The 13,857-nt window shown below is 43.1% G+C and overlaps 1 protein-coding gene across 1 annotated transcript in view; it reads left to right on the top strand.

Annotated features, from left to right (window-relative positions):
• Window positions 1-1,237: 1,237 nt before the first annotated feature.
• Window positions 1,238-13,857, top strand: part of DIPK2A (divergent protein kinase domain 2A) — a 34,647-nt gene continuing 22,027 nt past the window's right edge. Inside the window, exon 1 of the mRNA XM_043997905.1 lies at window positions 1,238-2,301. Coding sequence (XP_043853840.1) covers window positions 1,645-2,301 — 657 coding nt within the window. The 5' untranslated portion in view covers window positions 1,238-1,644. The remainder of the gene's footprint in view (window positions 2,302-13,857) is intronic.

Raw genomic sequence — 13,857 nt, 5'->3', positions numbered from 1 at the left:
GCTGGCTTCAGGAGCTCGGGGTCCCCACGCTGAGCCTCAGTGCCTCGGGCTCCGGGGGTGGGTGGCACATAGCCTACGGCCCCAGCTTCCCAGGGGAGTCAGGGCCGGAGCCCCGCGGGGACCGCAGGGTGAAGAATGCAAACCAGCCACCCCGCGACCCGAGGCTGGAGGGCTTCGTTTCGTCTCGCAGTCCCCCAGCCGGGGAACTTAAAAGAGACGCCCAGAGGGAACCGCCTCCGAGGGGGGTACTGGGTCTTCCCTGACTCTGCAGCTGACCTCAGCTTCGGACCAGCCAGAGCGTCCACCTTCCCCACGGTGCGGGTCCCTACCCCCGCCCCCGCGAGCGAGCACACACCCCTCTGTGGGGAGGGCCTGACCCCTCTCCCTCTCCTCGCCCCAGAGGCGCGCGCCCGGGCTCCTTATAAAGCCTTGGGGGCGTTGTCTAAGCGTGGCTCCACCCACCGCCCCTATCCCTCTCAGAGCTCTGCCCGCGGCATATGGGCAGTCCTGGCTCCTTATTCCACGTGAACTCATAGCTCTTAAGGAGGCAAAGAGACCTTATTTTAAAAATGCCACTCCTCCCTCTGCTCGCTCTTTCCACGACAAAACCACCCCGTTCGCCAGGCCGCCTCCCCGAGCACGCCCCTCGCGGTCCCAGAGAGGCCACGTTCCGCCTCCTCGAAAATCCAGCAGTTCTTTCTTTAAACAACACCCACCCTCCCCAGTGTTTCCCTGGTCCCCGGCGACGAAGAAGCTCAGGGCGGCCGCATCTTTACAATGCCATCTCCACCCAGCTCGCCTCTTCCCCGGAAAAATCGCCACATCTGCCCCGCCTCCTCCTCCTCCTCCTCCTTCTCCTCCTCCTCCTCGCGCTAAAGTGGCGCCCCGCCCACACCCGGACGTCCGTTCGAAACCGCCCCTCCGAAGGAGCGCGCGCACGCTCCCCGAGGCGGTGTGCGATTCGTTCGCCAGGCCCCTCCCCGTCACGCCGTCTCCGCCCCCTTCACACAAGGGAGGGGAGGACACTCCCTCCCCCCCCCCCCCCCCGCGTCTAGGGAAAGTGTGTGGCAGCTGGGGCGGCTGGCATTCCGTCTCGCGGATGCCGGAGCCCCACCTCCTCCCTTCCGCCCAGTCTCCAGCGGGAGGCGGTCTATCTCTTTCTCTTTTTCTCTCCTCTCCAGCCCGGGCCCCGCGCTCCTTCAGTGTGCGGCGCGCACGCGCGCGCGCGCGCCCGGCCGTCCGTTCCCAGTTCCCCGCTCTCCCTCCTCCCTCCTCCCCCCTCCGGCTCCTCTATAACTTGGCTGGTGTGGAGGAGGCGCCGCTGGAGTCGGACCCGGCGGAGGGCAGGGAGACACAGGGGGAGGGAGAGCGACAGAAAGAGAGAGAGAGAGAGGAGTTGGTGGGGACAAGTGGCTGGGGGAGGAGCGGGAGCCGGCTCGGGTTCCTTTCTCCTTCCTTCCCCGCCACACTCCGGGTCTCCCAGCGCACTCCCCGTCTCTCTCCCCGCGCTCTGCACACACGCGCGGCCGCCCGGCCGCCCGCCTCCCTTCCCTCCCTCCGGCTCGGGTCGGGCTCGCGGGGCTCGGCGGGGGGTCCCTCCCCCCGGGGCGGGGCCGGGGGGGGCGCCGGCGGCCCCCGAGCGGGATGTGGCGCCTGGTGCCCCCGAAGCTGGGCCGCCTGTCCCGCTCGCTGAAGCTGGCGGCGCTCGGCAGCCTGTTGGTGCTGATGGTGCTGCACTCGCCGTCGCTGCTGGCGTCCTGGCAGCGCAACGAGCTGGCGGACCGGCGCTTCCTGCAGCTCAATAAGTGCCCGGCTTGCTTCGGCACGAGCTGGTGCCGCCGCTTCCTCAACGGGCAGGTGGCTTTCGAGGCGTGGGGCCGGCTGCGCCTGCTGGACTTCCTCAACGTGAAGAACGTGTACTTCGGGCAGTACGGCGAGCCCCGCGAGGGCGGCCGCCGCCGCGTCGTGCTCAAACGCCTGGGCTCGCAGCGCGAGCTGGCGCAGCTCGACCAGAGCATCTGCAAGCGGGCCACGGGCCGCCCGCGCTGCGACCTGCTCCAGGCCATGCCCAAGACGGAATTCGCCCGCCTCAACGGCGACGTGCGGCTGCTCACGCCCGACGCCGTGGAGGGCTGGTCCGACCTGGTGCACTGCCCCTCGCAGCGCCTGCTCGACCGCCTGGTGCGCCGCTACGCCGAGACCAAGGACTCGGGCAGCTTCCTGCTCCGCAACCTCAAGGACTCGGAGCGGATGCAGCTGCTGCTCACGCTCGCCTTCAACCCCGAGCCGCTGGTGCTACAGGTAGGCGGGCGGCCCGGACGGGGCGGGCGCCGCCGAGCGTGAGGAGAGAAGGGCGGGGGGGGGGGCAGGGGCACCGGGAGGAGGGGAGGGGGGGCCGATCCGGAAGACCACCCGGCTGCGGGGGCTGCGGGCGGGCGATCTGTCCACGCACTCCGGACCCTGACGTCCACACCACCGGAGGGAGGCCAGAAACCGCCCCCACCCCTCCCCGGGGTCTCTGTCCCGAGTGAGGCTTCGGCTCTTCGGTATATATCTCAGCCTCGGAGAATGTCTCCGGACCGAGTCTTCTCCTTTCCCTGTGTCTCTTGTCTCGGAGAATGTCTCTGGACCGAGTCTTCTCCTTTCCCTGTGTCTCTTGTTTCGGAGAATGCCTCTGGCGGGAGGCTTCTCTCTCGTATCTCTGTCTCGGAGAATGTCTCTGGACCGAGTCTTCTCCTTTCCCTGTGTCTCTTGTCTCGGAGAATGTCTCTGGACCGAGTCTTCTCCTTTCCCTGTGTCTCTTGTTTCGGAGAATGCCTCTGGCGGGAGGCTTCTCTCTCGTATCTCTGTCTCGGAGAATGTCTCTGGACCGAGTCTTCTCTCTTCCCAGTCTCGGAGAGCCGCCTCTGACGCTTTGGAACCTGGCCTCCTCGTCTGGTTCTGGGCTGCTCTTGATGTGAGCTCGGTAGACCACTTGAACTAGTTTTCTACTGGAAATTGTATTTGATTAAACTACAGTTTTGAACTTGAACTTCTCGGTGCTTTCCCAATGCCCTTTTTTAGTTTCCTTAACAGATTCCTCAAAAGGGGAAGAATGGGTTGGAGAAGTTAAGAAGAGAGAGGAAGGGATTTTTTTTAAGTGAAAGTTAAATCAAGTATGATGCAAATACTAGTAATACAAACCGCTGAACAGAATGAGGGGAGTAAAGAAAAGCACATTTAAGTAAGATTGGACTAGGGACCCAAAGGACTAGCAGAATCCAACAGTGTTACTTCATCTTTCCTCCGTGTCCTGTCCTTGTGGACATGCCAATGCTGGATCAGGACAGAGCTCGTTGCATTTCCCCATAGGCTTTTACTGTTGCTTATGGCCAGCCCTTTGCCGAGCTCTTTAGGTGGATACTGTTTACGTTTTACATAAAAGTCACCAAAGCGTTCGTTTTATTTAAGCTGTCAGTTGAGCTTCTACGGAGTTAATTGTATCGGTGACTAGTGTAAAGTCTTAAGATTTGGGTAGACTGTTTATTAGGAAATAAATAAAGCAGTGGGATGAGATCCTGTGCTGAGTCACACAATGTTTCAGGCAGGAGCTAGAAAGTGCCTTTTATGTGGATGTGTGTGTGTTCCACCCCCACTCCCTCCTTCTCTTTTACTATCTTCCATGTGTTAGGAGAACATTTAGGGCCCAAACACAGGTAGTATTTATGTACCCCACTGTGTAGGGATTTGGAAAAAGAAAGTGACTTGGTTTTTAAAATGCTTTAAGTGAGAACATGATGCAAGCACACAGGGAGACAGGGTAAAGATTACTGTGGCTATGGGGGAAACACTCTGCTCCATAAAAAGAAAAGCATTTGTGTAAATCTTGGTAATGCACACTAATAGGGAGTGTGTTAGACTTGCCATTTCAAAGCAAGGAAAAAATTCCTAAATATTCCTTCTGTAACTTTTAATTTAAGTTAAATCTTAATCAGGACTTACTCTAGTGAAGAAATCTCCTAAAGTAATTGTAAACCTACTCCTAAAGTAATTGTAAACCCAGGTAGGTAATCTTGAGGGCATATTTATAATATATGCATTCTTGAATCAAATCCTGAATGTTCTCTTCTTTCATGTACACTGTTTTCTGTTAATGAAATAGAAAGTGCAGTGATTCTTATATAAGCATGTTCTCTGGAAAAAATCTTTGGAGTAAGCATACTATAGAAGACTTTCCAAAGTTTTTATATTTCTTTTGTTTAAAAAAAATAGAGATACACTTTGGCATTTGAAGAAAAGATGAATGATTAAATTACTTTATCACTGTATATTTTAGAGGACTGGTTTATTAGAACCAATCATTATAAAATAGATCTCTTAAGAATGTCAGGAATTTAAATCATTTGTTATGAATATTATGGTACCTCGGATACACACACACACACACACACACACACACACACACAGTTCCAGAAGTTAACACACAGTGTTTGCTTTCTTTACTCTAGTTCATATTCTGCTTTGAAGTTATTTCCTTGGCCCTTTATAAAGCATTTACTGCCAGAATTTGGGACCTGGGGCTTCCCCCCTCCCCAACTGACTTAGTTAAGCTCATCAGCCTTCATTACATGAGAACTTTTAAGAAAAAGTTATTTTTAGTTAGAAGAAACAGAAAACTAAATCTTCACTAAGCTTATGCCTCATAATTTTCTGTCACCTTATATTACATCTGCAGAGTGACAGACTTTATCAGAAATATTGCCATAAGTTGTGATTAAGTGTAAAGAATCCCAATAATTGCTTCAAATAGGTGGATAGATAAGTGAATAGAACACAGGGTTATAGATAAGAGCTTAGGGTAGAGACCATTCTAATGCAGTGTTTGCTTTTTAAGAGGGGTGGTTTTAAACTTTTTAATGTGGTTGTCATGTTGGCTGGAGTGGTTCTAAATGATGCTGTTAGTACTGGTAATTCAAATCCATCATTACTGTACTAATATTTTGTAATATTGCTTATGGTGTGAAATGGAAAATGGAATCATTTAAAGAAAACATTTAGGTTTCTATTACAATTTATGCCACTCATGAATTTGTCCTGGTCAGTCATGTAATTTTTACCTTTTTACTAACTGTGCAAGTACACAGAAAATTGCATATTTTTTAAATTAGGGAATATTTTTGCGTGTGTAAAGCCAAGGTCAATTTGATAAAAGATTTGTGAGGTTCTTAATAAGATAAGGAGTTGTGTTTTTCTTTTTTTAAGTGTGTAGTTACAATAGAGTACCACCTACATGGGACTTGTTGGTCACAAAACTCTTAGGTTACTGAAACCCAGAGAATGCTTCTCCCACATATGTACATGTACAGTGATGTCTGGTACATAGGATCAAAGACCTAGAGCTGGAAGGTCTCCTAGGCCATCTAGTCCAACCTTCTCATTTTACAGAAACAAAGAAGTGGGCCAAGAGGCTGAGGTGACTTACATAAGGTCCCACAGCTAGTAAGTGGCTGAGCATTTGCCTTTTAAAAAATCTTTTTATTGATGATAAAAAGGCTATATTGAGGGCAGCTAGGTGGTACAGTGGATAAAGCATTGGTCTTGGATTCAGGAGGACCTGAGTTCAAATACAGCCTCAGATACTTGAAACTAGTAAGCTGTGTGACCCTGGGCAAGTCACTTTACCCTCATTGCCCCACAAAAAACAAAACAGGCTATATCTATGTTGTCCTTGTTTCTAAATTCCATAATCAAAACAGAGTTCTATAAAACTGTGTGATAATCTTGAGTCTTTGGTGATAATCTGAACTTGAATTTGACTATAAAAATATGGCTTACTGACAATTTTCATGTGGTTCTTATGCATCTTGGTTTTTTTTTTCTTTTTTTAAAGTTTCATTCACTTTGCTTCAAGGGAACATATACAACTGCATTTTTGGTCTTCGTAACAGTTCAGAAATTTTTCCAGGAGAGGGAGCTACTTGGTGATTAAAAAAAAAAAAAGAAAAAATCATGATGCCTCCTTCTGAGGTTTGTTTTTTTTTTAATTGCCATATCCCCAAGAGAAAAATTCTCCTTGATTAAATTAGATTTTTAGTTTAAAAAAAAACAGCAAAACTTTTGTACTAATAACCCAATCAAATTGTACCAAAGTTTCTAGCCTGTAAAATTTCTTCTTCAATCCCTATGATCTTCCTTACATTAGAGTTCATAGAGTTCATGTGAGAGTTGTTTAGAACTTGAGCTTGTTACCCTCTTATTTTCTGTGCTTAATACAAATTGAACAGTAATTACCCACAAAGACCCTCTCGAATGTAGCAGTGGAATGTGTTGTGAAAGCAGTACAATTTGACCTGATAATCAGGTCAAAGTATACAAGTCTTCTGAGTTGGATAAATGGGACTAAATTGCATTCTGTCATTAGCTTGCTTTTCATTTACCTGCCTAGTTTGGAGAAATGTTCCCTGAGTTGCATCTTTTTAAGAAAGTTTGTGTTTCCCTTCTTTTAGATAAGAAAGGAGGTTTGAAAGAGAGAGACAAAGACAGCAACAGAGACACAGCATCTGGGATAATGATGAGAAATGATTTACTGAAAGCAGGAATTAATCCTATTCTTCCTGCTCCTACCCCATCTTTTTCTTGTCTTTGCATTTCCAGTGCTTTCACAATGTCTCCCTGAAGGATACCTCAGCCCTTTAAGGGGGGATTTGTTCTTGTACTGCCTGATATCAGAGTTGAATATTTGGCAAGAAGATTGTATGTTGTCATATAATTTAAAGTTTTCTGAGTTAACAGAAGTATTTTAAGAACAAAAACTTCAAAAGGGGGTAGAAAATTTAAATGTATAGATGATAAAAGAAAATTTACTTGCAAGGATCCAAGCAGCAAAGGTTGTATCTAGTCCTGTCTCTGCCAGTAACTTCTGTGTGACCCACTGCATAAATCTCCTTTTTGCCACTCCATGCCTATTTGACATTCTAGATAGTTTCAATGAGAGACCCATTTCAACTCTTCTGTATAGGTCTTTGAGTAACAAACACATATGTAGATAATAGATTTTCATAGTTGGTGTACCTTTACCATTCAGTAACTGTGTGTCTGTCTTTATTGACTGAAAAGGAAGTGTGAACAGGGGTGGGGTTAAGTATTAGTTTTTTAGTGATCTGGAAAGGAGAAATCAATACTAGTTCTACTTCATAGAAAACTTAGCTTGGCAGTAAATTCAATGCTTATGCATTGTTTATATAGGGAGAGAAGTTACTTTAATCTCATAAAACTGAATGATTTTATATTGAAACATTTTATCAGAGATTGGTAGATTAAGTTGAAACCTCTTTAAAGTAAGGATTACTTTAAAATAGCAGTGAATCTAAAAGTCATTCGCATAATGCAGTTACATTTTACAGGTTTTAGGCCATTCCTGGTTAGTTTTGATTTTTTTTTTTTTGCCTTCCAGAATAATTTCTACAGGGAAAGATGGTTGTTTTAGAGGCATAGTTCCATATAGAAGTTCTATATACTGAGTTAAAATCCAGTCTCGGACATTTACTAGCTGTGTGACCTTGAGCAAGTCACTTAACTTTTGTCTGGCTCATCTGTAATCTGGATAGAGTATTGCAATTGGAGTTGGGAGGACCTGCCTCAGTCACTAGCTTTGTGACCCTGAGCAAGTCACTTAATAATAACTCAGCTTTTGATTCATCTGAAAAGGAGCATAACAACATAGGTTGTTGTGGGGCTCAAAAAAAGGTAATATGTGTAAAGCACTTTGTAAAACTTAAAGCCTGTGTAAATGTTAGCAATAATTATTGTGCTGGAATCGGGCTTAAGTGAACATCAAAAGCAGCCTTGAAGGGAATAGAAGCCGAAAGAGAAAGAACCCTGTCTTTTTACCTAGCTTTTTGAGTTTGGGGTTGGTTTGGTTGTTTGTTTTTTTAGAACTTGCTAGGTGATGTAGTGCCTAGTTTCTTAAACTGTGAATAACTGTGTGTGTGTGTGTGTGTGTGTGTGTGTGTGTAGGTGGGGGGCAGGTCACAAAAAATTTGGCAATGTAAAAGGTTATGTATACCTAGTTTATAAACCTATAAACCCTGGGATCTCATAAAAAATTTCTCAGGTGAAAAGGGGTCACGAATGGAAAAAGTTTAAGAAGCCCTGGGATAGTGGATAGAGCTCCTGGCCTAGAGTCAGGAAGATCTAAGTTCATATCCTATCTCTGAGACCAACATTAGGGTGTGACCCAGGCAAGTCACTTAACTTCTGTTTGCCTCAGTTTCTTCATCTGCAAAATGAGCTGGAGAAGAAAATGTAAATCTTTGCCAGGAAGACCTCAGTGGGGTCATAAAGAGTCAGACACATCTGAAATGGCTGAATAACGAAAACAGAAATAGTCATGATAGCACATACCTCCTAGTATTGTTATGAAGGATCAAATGAAATAATTGTAGTAAATGCTATATACACGTTAGCTATTATTATTATTGTTTTCTCACCTGATTGTTTCTTTGATTCATTCTTCAGCCTGCAGTTTGAGAGTAGATAGCTCTGAAAGAGGTTTGACACTGACCAGAAAGCTTGAAAAACTTAACCTTGACTTTAGGCTAAAAGGTCACAGTGCCAAGGATACTGTCAAGGGCTCAACATATTATTGAGGAATTTGGGGCATCTATTAAATTACTTGTAGCTTTTTTGGTCATTTACTCATGACTCCAAGAAGTGAGTCAGCAGTATGATTTAACAGCCAAAATAGCTAAGGCATATCTTTCAGGAACAAGGAGTTGACAGGTTTATTATACGAGAGTATTGGGCTCAGTATTAGGCACCATGTTTTAGGAAGCTCATTGATAAGCTGTGAAGAACGTTGAGGGCAGGTATTTTTTATCTGGGGTCTATATACCTTTCCCCCCCCAAATTTAAGAACTATATTTCAATGTAACTGGTTTCATTTGTAATCCAGTGTATTTTATGCATTTAAAAACATTCTAAGAAAAAAAAAGGTCTGTGTATGCCTTCACCAGACTGCCACTGGGAGATCCATGGATACCAAGAAATAAGAGCTTCTGATCCAGAGGCAAGGCAACCAGGATGTTGAAAGACTTTGAGTCCATGATGTATACTGAATGATTGGATAAAAGAATTGGAGAACAGAAGCATAGGGCAGCACATGATGACTGTCTTTAAGCATTTAGAGAACTATTGTCATTTCTATCAAATGGTCCTAATCTAATACAGTGAAATAAATGGATAATGTCAAGAAAAAACTTCATAACCATTAGTTATCTAAAAGTGGAATGACATTCTTGGGGAAGTAGTGGTCCTTCTTCGTTTGGCAATGGTTAAATGAGTGTATAAGTATGTTGTACTGAATCCTCTTTGAGCCTTGGATATGGGTTGGGCTAGCAGGCCCATGAGTCTCTTTTTTCATATGCATCACCTGGACAAGGACAAGGATCCCCTGTGGAGAGGGAGCCAGCTGTCCCCCAACCCCCACCCTAGCTACCCCTAAGGGGAAGGCAAGCCAGCTTAGCTGAATTAGCAGGGCACCCCAAGACAGCATTGCCAAGCAGGTCAGGCCACTGCCCCCATCTTGACCACCATGGTCCCTCAGACCCTGATGGAGACAGTCCAGGACTTTGAGCCCAAGAAGCATAAGAATGGCAATGCTTCAAGTCCAGGGCTTTCAATCTTCACTCTTGGGAGCAACCCCTGTGGGGAATGCAGCCTGGCAACTGCTTCTGCAGGTGCTCCAGCTACATCTGTTGAAGACCCAGAAAAGAAAGTGCCTGTCACTGAAGTCCTTGGAACTGTCAAGTGGTTCAGCATCAAAAACTGAAGTGATTTTATCAGTATAAATGACACCAAAAAGAAACTTTACTATCTGCTTTGCTGTTCCCCTGGTCCCATGAGACCTTCCATCTGACTTAGAGCTGAAACCTTTCAGATGTGTTGTCACCCCTATTAGAATATGGGCTCCTTGAGAGCAGGCACTTTCTTACTTATCTATTTGTATCTGCAGCACTTAGCACAGTGCTTTGCAACTCTGGAATTCTGGGTTACTTCAAGGAACCATGATTTCCTTGATTTTGTTTCCCCCATTGTAATTCACAACATTCCAATGCTTACGTTGTGGCACCGAACTTGTATGGTCTTTTCTGGCTGTGGACCAATGGAGCATTAATTTGCTTCACTAATTCTTTACTGTTTCCTATAGTATTCAATCCTGGAACCACTGTCAAGTACAAAACTCTAGGGATGATTAATTGAAGTGAAAGAAGGGACATTTCAATTGTTTTGCTACATTTATCATCCTGTAAGCTGAGATGACAGGAACTCTACCAGCCACTGCAAAATGATGCTTTTGGGGTGTTGCAGCAAAGTTCCTTACTTAGGGGTCTTCTGATAGATACCTTCTGGGCACATCACTCTAGATCCTTTTTTCACTTTGATAATGCTTTCATTTTCCTAGTCTTCTACTTTTCTCTGCTAAATTCTAGATGTACTGTAATCCTCTATGCAAAGTGCTGAAGTCAAAGAATAGAGAAATAAGAAATGACTTAGTATTTGAACTGAACAATGTCAGAGACCTCATCACAGTTTGCACTTACCTGTTCCTATGCTGCCACATGCCTCACGTGTTGCTTATGAGATTTGTTAACAGATATGACCATCAGGTTCCAGGTGATGAAAGGGATGGAATGGAATGGAGAAGCAGTGATGAAGTACTTACTAATCTACAATTTTAGTGGGTTTTCCCCCTAGGGGGTGGAAAGCCCTGTGTTTATTCTATGGAAAAGCAAATGGGCATGAAAAGCTTTGATACCAAATGAACCATATCTTTTCACAAGTTCATTTCAGAGCATGCTGTGTATATCTCATTTATACATGCATTGTTTGTATGTTGTCTCCTCCATAGACAAGCCCCTTTTGTTTGTCATTTTATCTCCAGTACTTAGCCCAATGATTGACACACAGTGGCCATTTTAATAAATACCTGTTGACTTGGCAGGTAAGAAAATTCACCATCGTTCACCTTATAAGATTTGATCGATCCTGGGATCCATAGAGTTGGAAGGAACTTTTAATGATAGTTTTGAGTATTTCACACAGTGCAGGAACCCATCTACCTTATGCACTTAGAGCTATTTTAAGGCGTAGTGAGTGCATTTTATTTCATATCTGTTGTGCCTAGAGCAACTGAGTTTAGGTCCAGCTTCTACCCCAAACTGAGTATATGTATTTTTGACATTGTTAACTTCTCAGTGCCTCTAAACAACTCTCTGAGACTCTTCAGCTGCAGTTTCATATCTGTATTGGTGGGGAAAGTTTCCCCACTGGAACTTCTCTCTACCAACAAAGTCACAGGTCATTTGTGTTTGTGTGTGTATGTGTGTGTGGCATATGGGATCAGATTTCTCAGGATGCCCTTTATAGACATATTTTCATTCATTTACAATGAATTGCAGAGCAGTTGGTGCATATAAGAATGGCTAGGAAGAAGACAAGTTGGGATTGGTAAATATATGGATATTCAGTACCCATTTTGTTGGCTTGTTTCATTAAAAGAAAGTGTTTACTTTTTTTCAGAAGCCTTTTTCTTTTCAATTGAAATTAGATTTATTGCAATTAGACTAATTTCCCAGTATCTTTTGACCAAGAGTTTTCCATTCTAGTTATAACTGTTTAAAGTTATGGTATGAAACATGTATTTCTTATTCTTGCTGTGTTCCAAAGCACAGTTAAAACTGTCAGGATTTGAAATGGGCTGTAAATGGTATTCAGAAAATGATGCCTTCTTGTAAAGACTAGCATTTGCTACTTAATTCAGGTGGAAGGAATCAGATGATATAACTGAAGGATGGAGTTAATTAATATTGGCCTGTAGAAGATCTAGGTCTATGACCAATATGAAGTAAAAAAAAAAGTCATACCAGTTTTTTTTCTCTAGTGAGATGAAATCACTCACTGTATTATATGACAACATGAGGCAGGGGGCAGTTATAGAAGTGAAATTCTCTTACAATGAACTCGAGGGTCTCTTGGACTGATATTTTACTGTTTAAGATATTTTCTGACATAAGCAGGACATTTCTTGGGACATAAGTCTTTTGGCTGTGCAGGAATTTTGTTATGATCATCGAGTATTTGTAATGGACTTTGTCCTTTACTGAGCATTAGAAATGCTCCCACTGAAATTTCAGTAAAAATTAGATAAACATTAAATCATCCCTGTGATTTGTTACATTCCCCTTCCAGACAGTTCATACAACTGTGAACACATTACATTATTCTTCACCAACACAATCTACTAATCTCAATGAACAGCTGTTATAACATGCGTTACTACAATGGGATTTAGATTTAAATTTGAACTGTTTTTTTCCCCAAATATACTTGGTTTTGTGTGTGTATGTTTTGTACTTTTGGTAGCCTTAACTTTCCAAGAACATTCGGTGTGTGCATTTTTATTTTCAGAAATGTTCATTTCTGCTAAAAATCTACCAGATTTTATGTTTTCATGTTTTAACAATTAGATTAAGATGATTTTTCTAAAATATTAAATTTTTTTGTTTGAAGTTTTGCTTTGAATTAAAGAAAGAAATAAATTTCTATGTTCACTTGTTCCATGATTTTAAGCAAATTATGACTATTTGATCTTATTCCTTTTCACTGGAATGCATCAGCAAACATTTATATGAATCAGTCTAGTTTTATACAGAATCTTTCATTCCCTTTTTTTTTTTTTGTGGGGCAATTGGGGTTAAGTGACTTGCCCAGGGTCACACAGCTAGTTAGTGTTAAGTGTCTGAGGCCAGATTTGAACTCACGTACTCCTGAATCCAGGCCCGGTGCTCTATCCACTGTGCCATCTAGCTCCCCCCTATTCCCTTTTTTAATACATAGCCTAATACCCTTTGATTTTGATTGAAAAGCCCAGCATATAATTTTAAATTACTATTCGTAGGTATCCACTAAGTTTTCTAAAGCATTGATAATTTGTTTTGAAGTTTCATAACTGCTTAAAATTCTTAGTCAAATATCGTAAACTCTTGAGTTTTAAAGATTTAGTTTTACTTGGTATTGTGCTGTGTGTCTAGTATTTAGTGAGTAGTGCTCTGAGACCCAGCATGTCTCCAGTGAATATTTAGTCTTTTTGTTTATGTACGAAAGTTAGAAATCTTAAAAGTAGGTTCTATAAAGAGAACTTGTGACTCTGTATGAGGTGGTGTTAATTTGCTTTGTGTGGAAACTTTTTAAAAAGTCATAACTATTTAGATTTTTCTTTCCTTAACTTTAAGATTAATTAATATTGGATGACGTTCATCCTCCTATATTAGAAAATTTTGTTTACTTCAGTCTGGGACCTTGGCTTCAAGCCATTATCCATGTATCCAACACTGCCACTGGTGTTTTCTGAGGTTTAGCTTGTGGTTTTCTTTTATGAAAGTGATGGCTGTGAACTTAAGCATAATGGGGTTGGTTTTTTTCCTGCAATGTTAGAAATATTGTAATATTGTAACACTTTAGGCATCTCATAATTTTGGTCTTATTTTAAACATTGATAAACTTTTAATATAATAAAATGCCATTCTTAAATATTGCTGGAAATATTAGATGTCTTTTATGGGTTGACTTAAAAATAACAATCTTCACATGTGATGTAAAAGTAAAGCTAAATAACTAAACATGAAGTGTATTTCTAATATAATCTTAAACTAATATTTATTTCTTTAAAAGTTATTAAATAATTTTGTGGTAGACAATCAAACATGATTAAAAAGCCCTGAACAATGAGATAGAGTGTCTTTAATATAATTAGGCTTGGAATAGATCCAAGTTTCTTTGAATGTCTCTTAATCTCTATTTACTCAAAACTACCCTGAG

This window comes from Dromiciops gliroides, chromosome 3 (assembly GCF_019393635.1).
Source record: "Dromiciops gliroides isolate mDroGli1 chromosome 3, mDroGli1.pri, whole genome shotgun sequence".
Classification (NCBI taxonomy): domain Eukaryota; kingdom Metazoa; phylum Chordata; class Mammalia; order Microbiotheria; family Microbiotheriidae; genus Dromiciops; species Dromiciops gliroides.
The sequence above is the reverse complement of the archived record's forward strand: the minus strand, read 5'-3'. Positions and strand labels throughout refer to the sequence as shown.